This window comes from Athene noctua, chromosome 1, assembly GCF_965140245.1.
Source record: "Athene noctua chromosome 1, bAthNoc1.hap1.1, whole genome shotgun sequence".
NCBI lineage: Eukaryota > Metazoa > Chordata > Aves > Strigiformes > Strigidae > Athene > Athene noctua.
This window is the reverse complement of record NC_134037.1, coordinates 5,779,356-5,795,526: the sequence shown is the minus strand read 5'-3', so window position 1 is coordinate 5,795,526 and position 16,171 is coordinate 5,779,356. Positions and strand designations below refer to the sequence as shown.

The 16,171-nt window shown below is 41.1% G+C and overlaps 1 protein-coding gene across 1 annotated transcript in view; it reads right to left on the bottom strand.

Annotated features, from left to right (window-relative positions):
- PKHD1 (PKHD1 ciliary IPT domain containing fibrocystin/polyductin) overlaps positions 1-16,171 on the bottom strand; it is a 269,426-nt gene that overhangs the window by 27,177 nt on the left and 226,078 nt on the right. Inside the window, exon 59 of the mRNA XM_074921569.1 lies at positions 2,182-3,187. Coding sequence (XP_074777670.1) covers positions 2,182-3,187 — 1,006 coding nt within the window. The remainder of the gene's footprint in view (positions 1-2,181; positions 3,188-16,171) is intronic.

Here is a 16,171-nt window from a genome sequence, read left to right as displayed (position 1 = left end):
ACCAAACAAGTCCAACAAACCAAAACCAGACAACAAAACACAAGACTCCTACAGCCACAGACCAGTGTCCTTACTCTCAGTGCGTCACTACTGAGAGCCACACAGTGCCTAGTAGAAAAGTTAAGCATGTGAATAGTAGTTTGTATCACTAGCAGCCAACAGACATCACGATGGTATAGGGTCAGCGGTAAATGTTAGAGGATATGGTATTAATTAGAGAAAGTAAGTCTTAGACAAATCCAATTTCTTTCTTGTATAGATGGAATATGCTTATACTTGGGTAAGGCTCAGTAGTGCACAACATAAAAAAATAACAACATTATGCAATATCAAGAGAGTACACCGTAAGGTTGCCAAACATCAAATCCCATGTCCCGTATTAAAAACAGATGGGTTATTACCTTTTTCATATTTCCCATATGCTTTTAATACAGATTCTGGATCTGAGGCTGAAATACACTGCTGTCTGCTCCCTTCCCAGCCTTGTTCCTCACAGCCTTCTCTGCAGATAAGGGCTGCCATCTGGGCCATGCAAATAGTGGCTGCAAGAGGCTGAAAAGAGCAAGACAGGGGCAGAGGAAGGAGGAACAGAAAGGGTTGTTTGTTGCTGTGGAGGAGAGGAAGAACAATGACCTTCGAAAAGTGAGACTTGGTACAGAATATCAAAAAATTAGTAGGTACAAAACTGACCAAGGACTAGATAACCGACTGAGCTCAAAGGTAGCTCCCATTGGGAAATGATTCTAAAGTAAAGGAGTGTTCTGTGTTCTGTCAAAATCAGCTGCAGGCCTGGTGCTGTATGTGCATTGAGAAACAAATATAAAGCCACTGTGATAAAATACATGGAAGGATTGGTGGGCTGATAGATTATGGAAGGAATAGTCAAACATGGGAGCCTAGATCATGTGGTGTTTAGGATCTGTGAAAATAAACTGAGTGAATTGGGTTCTGGAAAGCTAGAACTGAAAAGGAATTAAAGAATACAGGGAGAAAACAGGTGAGCATGAGCTCTCCTATTTCTGTGGAAAAATGGACTAATGGGATCATTGAATTCTGGCAGTAGAAAATGGGATTTCATATCACTTTTGCGTATGGCACTGATATCATAGAATCACAGGTTGGAAGAGACCTCAAGGACCATCTGGTCCAACTTTTCCTGGCAAAAGCATGGTCTAGACAAGATGGCCTGGCCCTCTGTCCAGCTGAAGCTTTAAAGTGTCCGGTGTTGGGGAATCCACCATGAAGGAAAACCAATGGCCTTTAAGACCTGCACACCACAAACAGGATTCAGCAAACTGTGACAGAGAAGGGCAGAAACAGTCACCAGAACTGAAACCTTTCAACTTATTAAGAAGCAGAGAGCTAAATGATTTGATTACTCTAGAGGTATCTGGAGGAGGAGGAAGAGTCAATGCCCAGAAACTCGCTGATGTAACAGTGAAGGAAAGAACAAGAAACTCTGATGGGAAGGTGGAGAGAGAGGCTGACAAGAGAAAATGAGAAAATACTTGTGACAGCAAAAACAGGGGCAGCATCCGACATATAGGCACATGTTCAGGCAGTGTTGGTTGTGTCCAGCTCTTGTACCTTCAAGACCAGATGGTTTTGTAGAATTTTAGCCAAAAAGAAAGGTCAGTGCTGAGGTATCAAAGCCAACAGCAGTGGCCTGTGTCATGCAGGAAACAGACTGAAGTATAATTAAACAGTGTTTTCTGGCCTTAAATTCTAAAAGTATGCGAATCAAGGTTTAGATCTACACGTTAGTTAAGGCAACAACCCATCTTTAAAAATGCATCTCCGGTGTGCCATCCATTTATAAACATTCACAGATTTAATTGTTTAAAATTTAAGAGCGATTATAGTCTGACCTTCTTTAGAAACATTGACTTTACCCAATAACATAGTTTCAGGGCAGACTTCTAGGAACTCTGTTCCAGGTTTAAAGCATCAGGAAGATCTCTGCACTGGAGATTCATGAGCACCAAAAGAATAACATGGCAATTCACACTCAGGAGTTCAGCTATACTTGGGCATAACTCTGGCATGGAATACTTTAGAACATATTTCAGCAGGGTTAGTCATACTTCAGAACTTACTCCCCATCTGAATAAGCAGATCAAGCAGCTAAGTTGCCTCATTACACTTAAATCAATATCTGCTGATACTGAATCTGACGCTTACCTGCTGTTAGCTTCTGCTGGGAACAGTAAGGCAGACTGAGTCACCATTAAGGTATCAACTGGCAAGCCAAGGCCTCTCTGGAGGTCTCCAGTCTGATGAGTGTTGATAATGGTTCTGGCCAAACTCTTTAAGTTGTCACTTGTCAGCTCGTTTCTTGGATGGCCTGGTGGATCACCCAGTTCAATAATGAGCACTCTTGATGGACCAGCTGCATCAGATGGCTGCAGAGCTCGGGTGCTCACTGGTCCTCTCCTCACTTTCTGTGAGCCATATCCACTATGAAAGGCTGTACAAAATGCCATGTTAGGGCAGTGGTATTTCCTTTTACCAGCATTGGACAAGATTAACTTCAACATGCTTTCACCACCCAGCACATGATGGACTACTCTGACTTGGTCATGACCAACCTTCAAGAAATCAGCTAATCGATGTATTATACTTGCCTCATCCTCTTCCCCAACAGCCTCATTTATAGTGAAAGCCACAAGAAGGGAAACACCAGCAACTATTTCTACAGGTTCCTTCTCATGGAGGAGAACATAGAGAAGATTTTCTTCAAAGCTAAAGTAATTGGCTCCTGCCCCTTCATTCAGAGAAAAATAAGATGGGGTTGGAGAGACATATTTCCCTTGAATGAAAACACGAAGGCTGAGTGGTTCATTGTAGAATATAGCTAGGGGCAGTCTGGTTGCATTTTGGCCACTGAGGAGGTAGAGTCTGAATGTCAGAGGGGCTAGGTCTGGGAAGCAAACCGTAGTGAGTTTGCTGGATGGCAACACAGAAAAGAAAGTAGAACAATGCTCTGCAGGATAACATAACGTATGTGAAGTCGCATCACTGAAGGTATCCATAAAGCTGCCAGTCATTGCTACCACTGGAAACAGTCTCTGGTTGGTCATACTGGGGTCCAAGTTTTCTAGGATGACAAGTGCGTGATCTGATTTCTTGCAGAAGTAGCCTTGTACCTCAGGCTGGAAGATGCACTTGCTGTCATCTCTGTAAATTCCTGGAAGAGAGTAAAGGGAGATGAGGGGAAAAAAAGAAAAAAAAAAAAAAAATTGTTTCAAATATCATCTCAACATTTTGTGGTGTAGCTGTTTATTTTTCCATTCAGTGCTCAAAGTCACTTTTGTTGTTGCTGAAATTTTATATAGTTTTAAGAGAAGCCTGGACACTAAGGAATATTAAATAGGTAGAAACCACATCTACCTCCAGATGTCCTTGAGCTGAAAGTGATTGAAGACTGCTGATGAATGACAGAGAAGCATCACATACACCTACCTTGTCTTTCTAGATAACAAACTATGGCCATTGTTGAAAGAGAAGTTACACTAGATGAACCTTTGGTCTGACTCAGCACTGTGTCCCTATGTCCTTGTGTCTTCTACATTCTCCTGGTTCTAAGCCTGTAGCAAGGTATCAAATCAGGGCATGACTGCAATTCCTTGGAAAGAAAATTTACACAAAGCCATCTCATCCTACTCACGATTTTATCTTGAACAAAAATACTAAAGGTCCAGAACTTCATTAATCTACTCCAGCGGTGAACTGCCTCACCGAGTTTTAGAGTGAGAAGAAAGCACAATGTTCAGACACCTACAAATAGGGGAGACCCTTACACGTGCTCCAAGTGCTCAAGCTCGCATTGCAGTCAGTGGAGATCTGGAGTTTAAATCATTTGCCCACAGGAGGGCATCTAGTATCACATGTGATACTCTGAGGTACCTGAGACATGTGGCACAGGGGTTACAGAAGACTTATCCCCTTCAAGGGTGGCAGCTGGGGGCCTGCTGGGACACCCCACAGCACCTGAAATTACACCTAGACACACATTCATGGTAAGTGAAACACTCTCAATTCCCCAGCCATGAATATAGACAAAGCAGTTTAGAAAGCAATTTAAGTTCACCCTAAAATACCGCTGTTTTGTCAGCTGGATCACCCTTTATTATCCTCTATGACAAGAAGTAGGATCCTGTCACTTAAACATGGGTATATAATGTCACCTGGGCTTCTTTGGGTCTTTCCAACATATATAACACATGATCCATGAGAATGCAAAAGCCACTTTAGGTATTCTTTCCCTGTATATAACAGGAGCTAAGATGCTTCCATGTTTGTCAGAATTTGCCACCAAATCCCATCTCAGGTGTCCCAAGTGGAGAGAAGTCAAGCGGATCCTTTCACGGAAGGCTCTATACAGAAGAGATGTAAACCACAGAGTCTTCTGAGTTAGGGTATGCTCCATCTGACCAAATATAGGTCTCCGCTTTAAGATGAGAGAAATCTTGCCTCAGGCTATAATGATGAGATCATCACTGATTATAAAGAGAGAATAAAAGTAAATGAGTTCAGATACGGGCACCAAAACCATAAACATTTCTGCCTGAAGCATCTTAGGAAAAGATATGTGTTTTTGTTTTTCCTTCTTCTCTTCAAAATAAAAATCAAAGGAGGAATTTGCTGCTGCAGCCAGCTATAATACTCCTTCCCTCCCCAAGCCTGCTTCTTCCCTAGTTAGATGTGCTCACGAACGTGTTCAGCAAAGCATGGCCAATGTCTAAACTAACTCTGTGCTCCTCATTCAGTGGCTTTGGGGACGTACATGCTGATCAGCAGCGTCTGGTGCTAATGATAAAAAGAAAGAGATAGCAAAATCCTGGAGAGTCACAGACTTGTGGATGAATAAAAGGGCATTCCCTTCATCAAGGGAACTTTATGTGAAACTCATTGTTAGAAGAAAATAACAGACTCCTGAAAAAGAAACAAACTGAGAAATCATTAGGGACTCTGCTTATAGTTACACCTTGATGCCTGGATCCTGTGGACATTTACCTACTATTTATTTCAAGGGGAATCCTCATGTGCAGACTGTGGTCTGTGAGCATTTCCCAGAACGAGTTCTTGCTCTGCACATCACCAAGGAAAGCAATGAAATTACATAAACGTCAAGCTCTGTTCAGGGAGGACATCCAAGTGAGACAGGATCTTTGCAAAAACCCCTATTTTTAGACACCAGTTTACCGATTTATTTCCCTTTTTCTTGCTTTTCCTTTTTTTTTTTTTTTTTTGCTTTGTCAGTGTAAGTATTTTGCTATCGGCATGCGTAGGGGGGAAAGGGAGAGAAAGAGGCAACTCCATTCAGAAGCAGAAGTGGAAATGCTGCTCTCTGAGACATTTGGTATTGTCCTGGAGCGCTGGGAGGATGCACCCTGCAGCAGGCAGCCAGCCCACAAAGGCTGACAGATCCCGTCGTCTGCACTCCCGGAAACCCCCCATCTCCCCCCGGTGACATTTCTCTTGTCTACAAATGGGATTTGCTGATATTTTGTGATTTCCCAGGACTTTCCTTTGCCCTGCCTGCCTTGCAACATGGGGCTTGCTTGGTTTCCTGCACACACACACAAGCACGCCCATGCACGCACACACATCGTTGCTTGTCTCCTTCCAAATGGCCTTATCTGCCAGTCACAATTTCTGCAGTCTGCAATTTCGATCACTTTTAAATGAAACCCATGCTGGCCTTAGTAATCATAATGTCATTTACAATTTACCACAAAACACGTTTATTCAGTTAGTAGCACATTGGAGAAAGAGAACTCCATATGAACTCGCCGCTGAAGCCCTAATCTGATTATTTCCTCATGAAAATCCAAGCAGGGGTGCTTGTAAGAGGGGTCTGAGAGGAGAAGGAAAAAGTGAGTCCTGGCCACAGCTGACTCTCATAATCAATGCGAATAGATAAGTGACGTGGCGTGTCAGGGCCAGCAGCTAATCTGCCCCGGGGCTTTCCTCTAAAAAAGGCCAGAGTGGACAGGACTTAATAAATACTGAGTGACCACTGAATATTGAGCTGACATGTGCTATTTACATTGACGATGAACAATAACAGTGATAAATTCCAGGAGCATCCCCCGACAATAGGTGAAATTAGATTAAATAAGTTACTTGTATGTGCACGTGCGTTTGCACACACATGCGTGTGAAAAAAAATAAAAAAATAAAAATAAAAGGGGGGGAACAAAAGAGAAAGAGAAAGCTTGCATGTGTGAGTCAACTGGAGACCCTTCGGATGGTGGGAAAGATGGAGAAGATGTTCATATCTGTAGCGATGTGTGCACAGGTGAGGCTGAACGTCCCACCAGGAGCTGTGAGCACCCGGGCAGAGGAAGAGTGCACGTGTGTGCATGCACGGGCACGTGTGTGTGTGTGTGTGTGTGTGCTGCTCCGTGCAAGAAAGAGAAATAATACACGGAGAGCGTGTGTGTGTTCATCCTCTGCAGCTACTTCCTCAGCCCCAGAGAGCAGACTTTGCTTTCTGAGGATTGCCCTATCATCAAGTCAAGTTTATTATTTAATTATATACATGCACACACACACATAGACACACAAACATATATATCTATATGAGATTTTAGCACTCAGGTTGCTTCTAGGGCTCCTGACAAATATTAACTTTGTGTCAATATTTGTCCTTCCTGTCGTGAAATGAGGATTTTCCACCTCATTTCACATTTGAAAAGAAAAATGCGCCGAGGGGGTCCTCTTTGCTTAGGAAAAAAACCACCAACAACAGCAACATCTCATATCCTTTATTTAGAAAAATGGAGCAGGAGGGAAGAAGGGAAGAGTATTTTTAAAATAGATGTTTTGACTTAAAGGCACATAGAAGCCTTTGCAGGTCTCCTGTTTTTTTCTTAGTTCCCCAGTGCCAAATAAATAAAATAAAATAAAATAAATTCTACATTTAAAATTGAATGAAATACATCAGCATTAATGATTTTCCCCTTCAGGTTAACACCACCATTTCCTTCAATAATTTTTACCCATTTCGTGATAGATTTCACAATTCATGGTACAAGGAAGAATATAGTCTCTCTTTTTTTGACAAAAACAAAAGGCAATGTCATTTTTTCATCAAAATAAAATAAATCTCCCACAATTTTCTTTCCATCTGACTGGATTTGCCCGTCAGTTATTTCTAATTTAACTACAATTATAGTTACAAAAATACAAAAATGAGTAGGGGAGGAAGGGGGAAAGGGAGAGATAAATGGGACACTGTTTAGAAATTGCAATTCATTGGCCTTGGGCTGGCCAGCACATATCTTTGCTGAGGGGGAAATATTCATCAGCATTAACTGTTCTTTTTGACCTGCTGACATTCAAATGTGAAATAAAAAAATTTTAAAAAATTGAAAAAAAACGGCCCAGCAATAGGACCTTAAAAATCTCGCAAAGGTAAATTATTCTGAGGTCAGTAATTTTTTTCTATACAAAAGGTTTTCTACATTTCTTGAGTTCAGATGTTCCCCATACATAATTTTGACCCTGATTCTCCTGTCTAATCCCTGACACAGAGTCCTCGTGCCCATGCACTCATCCTTTGAAAGTAATGGCTCTGCAGACACTGCTCTTCTAAATCTTTATGTAGGTAAGTGAAAACAAGCCCATCAACTTCAGCAGATGCTGAGACAAGGCATCCCCCAGCATTTTTAGAAATCCCAGTGACTGTAAATTAGGGACATCACTCAATTGAGTTTAGCTGTGTTCCCATGGCGGGTAAGCACCCAGATACACAATGTCAAGTAACTTATTTGTGGCGGGTTTCTGGCAAGGTGTGTGTTGAGAACACACACACACACAGGAATGCGTGATGGCATGTGTGCTTGTTTGTGTTTTTGTGTATGTATGTGTGTGAGATCCACGCAAATATACACTCATAGCAGGGACCATGTAAACAAAAATGAAGCGGTTGCTCTAGGCTCTTAATTCTTTCTTTTAAAGAAAATTATTTTAGAAGGAAATGAGTCTCATAACATCACACTGTGTGGGTTTTTATGCTCCCTGTTTATCGTTCCTCCATAAAAAGCTTTGAACCCCCTGGCCAATTTCAGTCATATTTGTGGACTCAAGGATACGATGTTCTTACAAGTTTTGTAAAAGTAGGTGCCCAAGCAGAGAAAAGACAGTTTTCAGTGCTTCCACTGAAGTCTGTAGTATCAGTTCACTCTTACCACGTATCAGAGGATCTGCATTGACCCTTCCCTTGCACACACAAATCCATAGAAAAACAGGTATAGTGCATGAAATATTTGTTCTTGCATTCATTGTTTGCATGTATTGATATAGCCACGCATGTTGCTACTGTTTATTCACTGTGAAATCAAACATTATTTGCATCTTTCATACGGTTGTATATTTTTACGCTAGCTCCAATCCTTCAGATGTCCCCCACGCCTAAGAGGTAAAGCACATATGTTACAGATGATAGTATATCTTTCCAAGTTATGAACAAAAAAAAATTGCCGTTTTCCAGTTCCCAGAGACTACCGCAATAACTCATTATTGACCTTAAAGCATACATGCACAAGTAAAGTCTTAACCAGAAGCCCAATGAGGCCAGGATGTTCTCCAATAGGGATCAAAAAGAGCCATCTAGACAGAGTTTTGGAACAAAGCACATCTATAGCAATATTCACCTAGAGTGCTCCTCCAGCTTTCAGTGATTTACAGGTCAGGAGCCTCTTGAGTCAGAGAGAGATCATCTTTGGTCTTTGCATTTGAGAGAAAATATCAAACCTGTCTCACAAAACTGCAAAAAGTTGGGAAGGAGAATAACCTAGCCAGGAGAATATATCTTGAGCCATCCCAAAGGAGGCGGGTTGGTAAATCTGAAGTGCCCTTTAGTGAGGTTGCCCAGCCCAGGCCTTGTGTCATAGTGCCACAGAATTTCTCAAATGCCCTTCTGCCCCTGCAATGTGACTACACCTGGACATACCTTGTCTGTCTGTGCCCAGAAGACTAGCCTGGAACTGAGCTGCTATGGCATTACACGCATCAAAAGTAATAAAATAAACAGTGCCAAGGCAAGTTCCTTGCCCCCAGGGCCAGGCGGTATGGCACTCCCTAGTATTAAAGTCACTGACCCTCCAAAAGCTGGTGGCAACCTCCAAAGTGCTCTTTGAAATAGCTCCTGACTTGTGCTAATTTCTGGAAAGTGCCCAGGAATAGTTCTGGAAGCTGCTGGGTTCCCTGGGACCAAACTGGGCTTGGAGCTGTTCTGCTGGTGTAGCAAGAGTGACTGGGAAGCTCAAAGGTCCATACCCTCATGCTGCTTGACACAGTAAAGGTAGACATCAGGCCCATACCTGCTATTGTCAGCACCAGCCCAGAGCAACTTGTCCATCGTTTCATTAAACTTAATCAGAAAGACACAATTAAGGAGGATTTTTGTCTGCGTTATCATTAATGATTAGGGAACCTAAGTCATTTTAGCCATCCTGACCACACAAAGTTCCCCATAATGTTTATTTAGGGAATAAATCCAGTATGGTGACAAAAGCAGCATTACCTGGCATTATATTGTGTGTGGACAAAAAGGATTAAACAGTGCAATTGTCATGATTCTGTGCATTTCCAGAAAGTCCTCAAAACCACGGTAAACTAAGTACCCTGTCACCCTGAAGGAAGGAGAATGCAGGAGCCATTGCCTTAAACCCTACTGCAATGCAGTCAGAGCTGTGGCATGGGACAGGGGTGAACAGGACAGAGTGAACCCTCATAGGACAGCATGGGAAAGATAATTTGGGTCTTCATAGCCTTCCTGAGGGCTATCAGTACACAGCTAAGGGGTGGAAATGATGGCTTTTTGTACAGCAGCTAGCAAAATAGGGCCCTGGTTAGAGATTTCAGATGCTCGCATGAAGCAGATAATAGAAACTATTCCCACAAACCTGCTGAAGTCATTAACCACCGTTCAAAGAATGTGTGAGAGGGATCCTGCCTCCTATGGAAGATGGTTAAAAGAGAAAAATGCAAAGAGAAACATCTTTTGGTCCAAATTATTTCACATTCGGAAAAAAAAAAAAAAAAAAAAAAAAAAAGAAGCTGTTCTGCAAGTATCAATTTGTTTCTCATCTCACTGCTAAAGCTTTTCCCATTATGTTTTCCTTCAAGATAATCCTGGTTTCCCTTAGGTGTATTTAAAGCCCAGAAGGATTTTTCTTTCTCCCTGACCCCTCTCTCCCATTTACTGAAGCTTTAGTCAAACTGATAACAGAGGCTCAACATAAAGGCAAGGGGCAGCAAACGGTAGCACCTTTGTCGATGTGGGTCTAGTAACCGTCTCTCTGGCCAAGGAATGATAAAACTACTACCACCACCCAAAAGCAAAACAGCAATTTCATCGGATGCCAGACCTAAAAATGAATGTGGCCGTGCCATGCGTTGCTCTGAGCCGTGGATATAATGAGTTTTGAATGGGAAGTCCCGGACACAATAAATCTGTGCCATATGTGACCATTTCCTGTGTCAGTTCCTTTCTCATAACCAGTGGAGGCTTTGCCCTCCCCCTCACTTTCCCTTTCATGACCCCACACCAGGGCTCTGAAATCTTTCAGGGTTGCTTATGGGCCCCAGGCTTTTCCACAGCGGTTGCATAAATAAATGAGTTTGACAGCAAACATCATAACGGTTAGCGGTAATGTGTGCTCCACACAAGTGCTTGTGCTACTCACTGGAGAAAAGAGCTCGGTTTGTTACGGCAAACAAAAGTATGTTCTCTGACAAGTGGTGAAAGAATTAGTCAAATAAACATGAACCCTATTAAGACCGTCGCTGCCAGGTTTTGTTATGGACAGGAAGGTTCTCAGCTTCTCTTTTCCCTCTTTGGCCTGCAGTCACTGCAAAGACAAATCATGCTTTTCTTCTGCAAAAATAAAGTTAGGGGATAAAAATGAACTGCCTCAAAATAAAATTTGCAGGAAAATTCACTTTACTATTATTATTGTAACTTCTTCCCAATGAGAACAGTTCTTTGGTCCTGGGAACAAACTCACAAAGAGACCAAATGATTTTCCATTAGAAGTGGGACAGAAGGAAAATGCCAAATACCTGCAGATTTTGAAAGTGTTCAGGTTAGAATTAAGCTTATAAATGATAATTATTTTTATAAGACATAGGGGAAGGAGAGGACAGAACAGAACTCAGAATTTGCCCTGAAATTGCTTTCCTTTTTTTCTTTTTTTTTTTTTGTTCATTAACAAATCAAACATTTTGACTCAATAACAAGACTTTACTAAGTTTTCAGCTTTACCTGAGAAAATATAATATTTTTAGACTGTGTAAAGCTTTTCTGTAAAACTATTTTATTGAAAAGATTATTTTTTTTTCCCCAGGTACATCATTTAAACAAAAATATTTAAAATATCCCAGGTTCAAATATCCCAGAAAGACTGCAGACATTTCAATTAGTATGTTAAAGGGTATAAATAGTTTATAGAAGCTTCATGAAAATGATTAGGAAGGAAGGAAGGTTGGTTTCCCATATTCAATGCAGAGAGAACAAAAAGAGGTATTAATATTTTAACCGGGAAGATTATGTTAGAAATTAGAAAAAAATCTTTCTAATAAAATAACAAGGCCTTGAAACTAGCTGACTGCGGACCTGGTGGAAGTAATACAACTGAAGAGGTTTTTTAGCAGGTCGTATTAATTTGGGGGGGGGAGTATTGTAATTATAGATATATCTTTGGAGTAAATGGATGGGTGAGGTGACTTCTTGACCTCTCTGCCCATCCTGCCCAATGCCGAAGACATCTTTTTATCAGCAGCCTTTTCTTCTTTCTTTCTTTCTTTCTTTCTTTCTTTCTTTCTTTCTTTCTTTCTTTCTTTCTTTCTTTCTTTCTTTCTTCTTTCTTTCTTTCTTTCTTTCTTTCTTTCTTTCTTTCTTTCTTTCTTTCTTTCTTTCTTTCTTTCTTTCTTCCTTCCTTCCTTCCTTCCTTCCTTCCTTTCTTCCCTTTCTTTTCTTTCTTTTCTTTTTCTTTCTTTTCTTTCTTTTCTTTCCTTACCCACGTAAGTTATAAAAGAGGTTAAAATCTTATTTGTACCTGCCTTGGCTGAAGGCACAGTCCTAGAGCCTGTGCTCATGACAGAAATGTTCGTAAGCAGAAGAATCCTGGTGACATTATTAGGGTGATTTTCAGCAATATTAGTCCTGTATGGGCTATGGAGTTGAATCTTAAAGCAGAAGGATTTCATTACAGGTACAGACAGCTATATTATGCCATGACATATTTATGACAATGAACAGTAATGGGAGGCAAGTATTTTAAGCCTTAGAAGTCGAAATTAATCTGAAAGTGTAGCACAGAATCTGAACACCTATGAAAACATATTGAAGAGCTAAAATTTGAGATACAAAGGCTAGAGTCATTATCTGAGCATATAGAATGGGACTCATCACATTAATTTCAGCTGCCTAAATGTTAAGCATCTAGTCTAAGCTAATTGTCTAGTCTAAGCTGTTCATCTAGACAATAATCATTAGAGAGAGAGAGGAGAGAGACTTTTAGAGGGTCATTTATTCTTGCTTTACCTTGGATGGATTGTATCACTTCTGGAGGTATCTGTCTCTACTGGCTATATGGGAAACCTAGACAGCTAGTTTGGACTGAAGGCCTGTGTTTGGACAGATGAAGTTAGGTGGAATGAGCCTGACTCCTAATGATGTAGCTAATGAGGCCTGCAGAACAGCTAGGGTAATAGGTGTTCCTATTCTGAAATAAGTGAGAAATTATAGCTCTGTACACACCTTTGAAGTAACCGTCTTCTCCAGTTATGAACAAGGGGAAAGACAGAAAGAAGGGAGACGAAGCCACTACCACGTTAATCTAGAAAATAAGGAAGTTCCCCCATTCCTGACAGAGATCTAAACAAGTCTGCAAACAAGTTTTTGAGAAAGTCCTTGCAAAAAATCAAACTCTGCATCTGGCTTTTGCAGCTACGATGGCTAAGCCACTGGATCCAGATATTCCCACCTGTGCCTAGTGCAGACATTCTGCAGACCACGGCTTACTCTGCTCCTGAGCAGTACAGCTCACATAGAAGACAGAAGGGGCAGAGAGAAGCGTACCTTGGAAAGCACAGAAATAGAGAATTTATTGCAAAGGCACATCTGAGCAAACACAAGAGCCTAAAAACCTAATTTTTAACCTCTGGAACCAACATGGGTGCATGGGTGGAAGGAGACTGGTTTCAAACACCACTTGCAAGAAAATCAAATATGTTTGTAGGCATAGCCTTAAAATACCATTCCTACATTGAATCTTAGGCAAAAATAGGTCAGAAGAGATTTCTGGATATCATACCTCTTGCTCAGAGCAAGGCTAACTACAGTTATATCAGGCTTCTGAAGGCTTTATCACAAATCATACTTTATCTCTGTTTTAGGCTTTTATATGTTTACAAGGACAAAGCTCCCAGTTTAGAGTATGTTCAGAGAAGTTGCTGGGTTGAAAATGACTTGGAAATGGTCTCTGATCCTAATGGCACATTCATACATAACTTCACACACTTGCAAAACAGTTTGAAGAAGCTTCGAAGCTTACTTTTGCAAGTAGTTGTTATACTCCTGTGTGCTAGTTTTGGGTAGTCCAAGTCCTGTCCTTGTCCCATTAAACTCTTCTGGACAGCTCCAACAGGGAAAGAGTAGGTTTGGAGCTGGAGCATCTCTCGTACTTTACCAGATAATGTTCTTCATCTTCATATAAACGTGAATGAGCGCAGAGTCACACGGATCCTGGTTGAGTGATACGGTGCCCACGAAGAAATCAATAACCACCTTGGTGGAGCACCACAAACGCCCACCCAGTCCTGACTGTCCTGCTCTAACTAGTAGGCATCACTTCCTTTGCACATTTTTTCCAGACTTACTAGTGAGCTGTTTGAAATTTCAGACAGCCCTTGGAGTTATTTTGGCCAGGGAGTATATTTAAAACTCATTGTGCCTAATGTTGTCTTTCTACAATTGAGAAGTAATCAGGAAAGACATGAAAATAAATAGACAAGTGAGAGGCAAAATGAAATATGAAGTGGCTAGAAAGGAGTCTGCTCTCTAATGTATTTTTTCAGCTTATTATTGTAAAAGCCCAGAGCAAAAGAATAGCTTTGAAGAGCCTTTTGTTAATAGTGGAAAGGTTGTCTTTTTATTTTTCTTAACTTTTTATTTATTAACCATGCTGCACAGGGTACTTCCATAAATGATGGCCGAGTTTCAGGTTACAGGGACTTGTTTAGTCTGAAAACATCCCAGCCTGCAATGGGAAACAGAAAAGAGAAGTAACAGCCCATCGTACAGTGCTTGAAGGGCCTAAAACCAAAGCCCATTTGTTCTCTGCTTTCCCCTGTAATTTCTAGTGGTTGAGCTCGCAGAAGTTGGGATGTCTGTGTTTGGATGGTTAAAATGCATTCCCAGCAGGCCACTTCCTCAGGTGGTCTATTTGATGACAGCTTGATGCTTAGGCCAATATAAACCATCTGATTTTTTGACCCTATCTGAGTATAAAATTATAAAGCTGCATTCCTACATGGGACAATGATATCATCCTCCAGACTGTTGTGAAAAAAACAAAAAAATATTATTGAGGGTGCTGACCTCGTGCTCAAACCCTAAAACATGACAGTCAATAACGTTTTTGAGACTCTTAGTGTTGGGGTATACTATATTTATTTATCATTGCCCTGAATATGTGGTTAAGCATACAAATACTCAATTGCTACAAAATTGCATTCAAAGCTATCATGTGGGAATACACTAGCTCTGCACAGGAAACCAGTCAGGTGCATTAAGCAGATATGTTTCCTTGAGACTTTTTAGTGCTTTAGCACTGGGGAGAAAAAAAAAAAAAAAAAAAAAAAAAGCGCACTGAAACACGGTTAAGATAGGCAGAGCAATATAGTATTCCCAAAGGCAGCTTAGCTCAGGCATCCTGCAGGTATTTAAAGGATGCTCTTCACGCATAATACTCTATATTATCTAACTTTTATGAAAAGAATTGCCAGCATGGACAATTTCTGGTCTGTTTTTTTTTTGGTATAACACCAGCATTGCCAAACAGATACATAAGAAGAGCACAAGCATGATTTTCACTTGTTTATTTCTTTGGTATCAACAATAACAGAATAGTATTTCATTTTCCAGGCATAACAGTTGAAAAGCTCAGCTGGCAGGCTCTCGGCAGGAACCTGCATGGGCCTTTCTGCTGCTTTGAGTCATCAGAAAGCATCTCTTGGCTCCCAGAGTGCAATGAACAGCCCAGCCAGTTTGAAGAGCCTACAAAGAGCCCGTCTGGCAGGGTCTGCAAATTTTCACGTGCTCTCCTAGCAGTTGTAGGGGACACCGGGCTGAAGCCTTGGAGGTCACGTTTGTATTCCATTAACGTGGAAAGGCTCATTCCAGAGCCAGGCTACACTAAGTACTACATACTAAGTCTCATCCAGCAGGTGGAAAATGGTCCAACACAGTTCTAAATTTGCTTTGCCTTATCAAGACATCTGGGCTATAACCAGTCTCCATGAAAGCCACAGGAATTCTGTTTATGTATAATTTCCATGGGGAATAACTTTCATCATAAATCCCACTTTCCAACCCAAATCCTGCCCAAAAGGGTGGTACGTTTTGTCAAGCACATGTTGTCGGGTGTCAAAAACGAATTAGTATTTTCTTGCACATTATATTCTCAGTATATTAATGATTCTGGCAGCACTGTGGTCTGTAATCTGAATACCCAACCAAAATGATGTGCTGTGGAAAGGATCCCTGTGCTGCCAAAGACACTGAGGGGAGGAGGAACATAAGGGAATCTTGCCTTTTTCTTTTTCTTTTGCTCTCGGTGGCTCACATGGAACGGGAGCTCAGACACAGAGGCTTCAGAAGTAGAGATCTGAATTTAATAAAGCTGTCTGGAGGGGGAGGGAGACAGAGAAAAGAAGATCATGGAGATAAGAGAGGCAGAAATAGGAAGAAATGAAAAGAAAGAACATTACAGCTGACTGGTAATGGCTGTGCCCTTTCAGACTCAAGTGGGCAGCAGTGAAATATTTGTTTAAGAGGTGGAACTCCAGTTTAAGAGGTGGGACACCAGTTCATTATGAAAAGAATAAGAAAGAAAAAAGAGTATTTTATAGTTAGAACATATACTTCCATGCC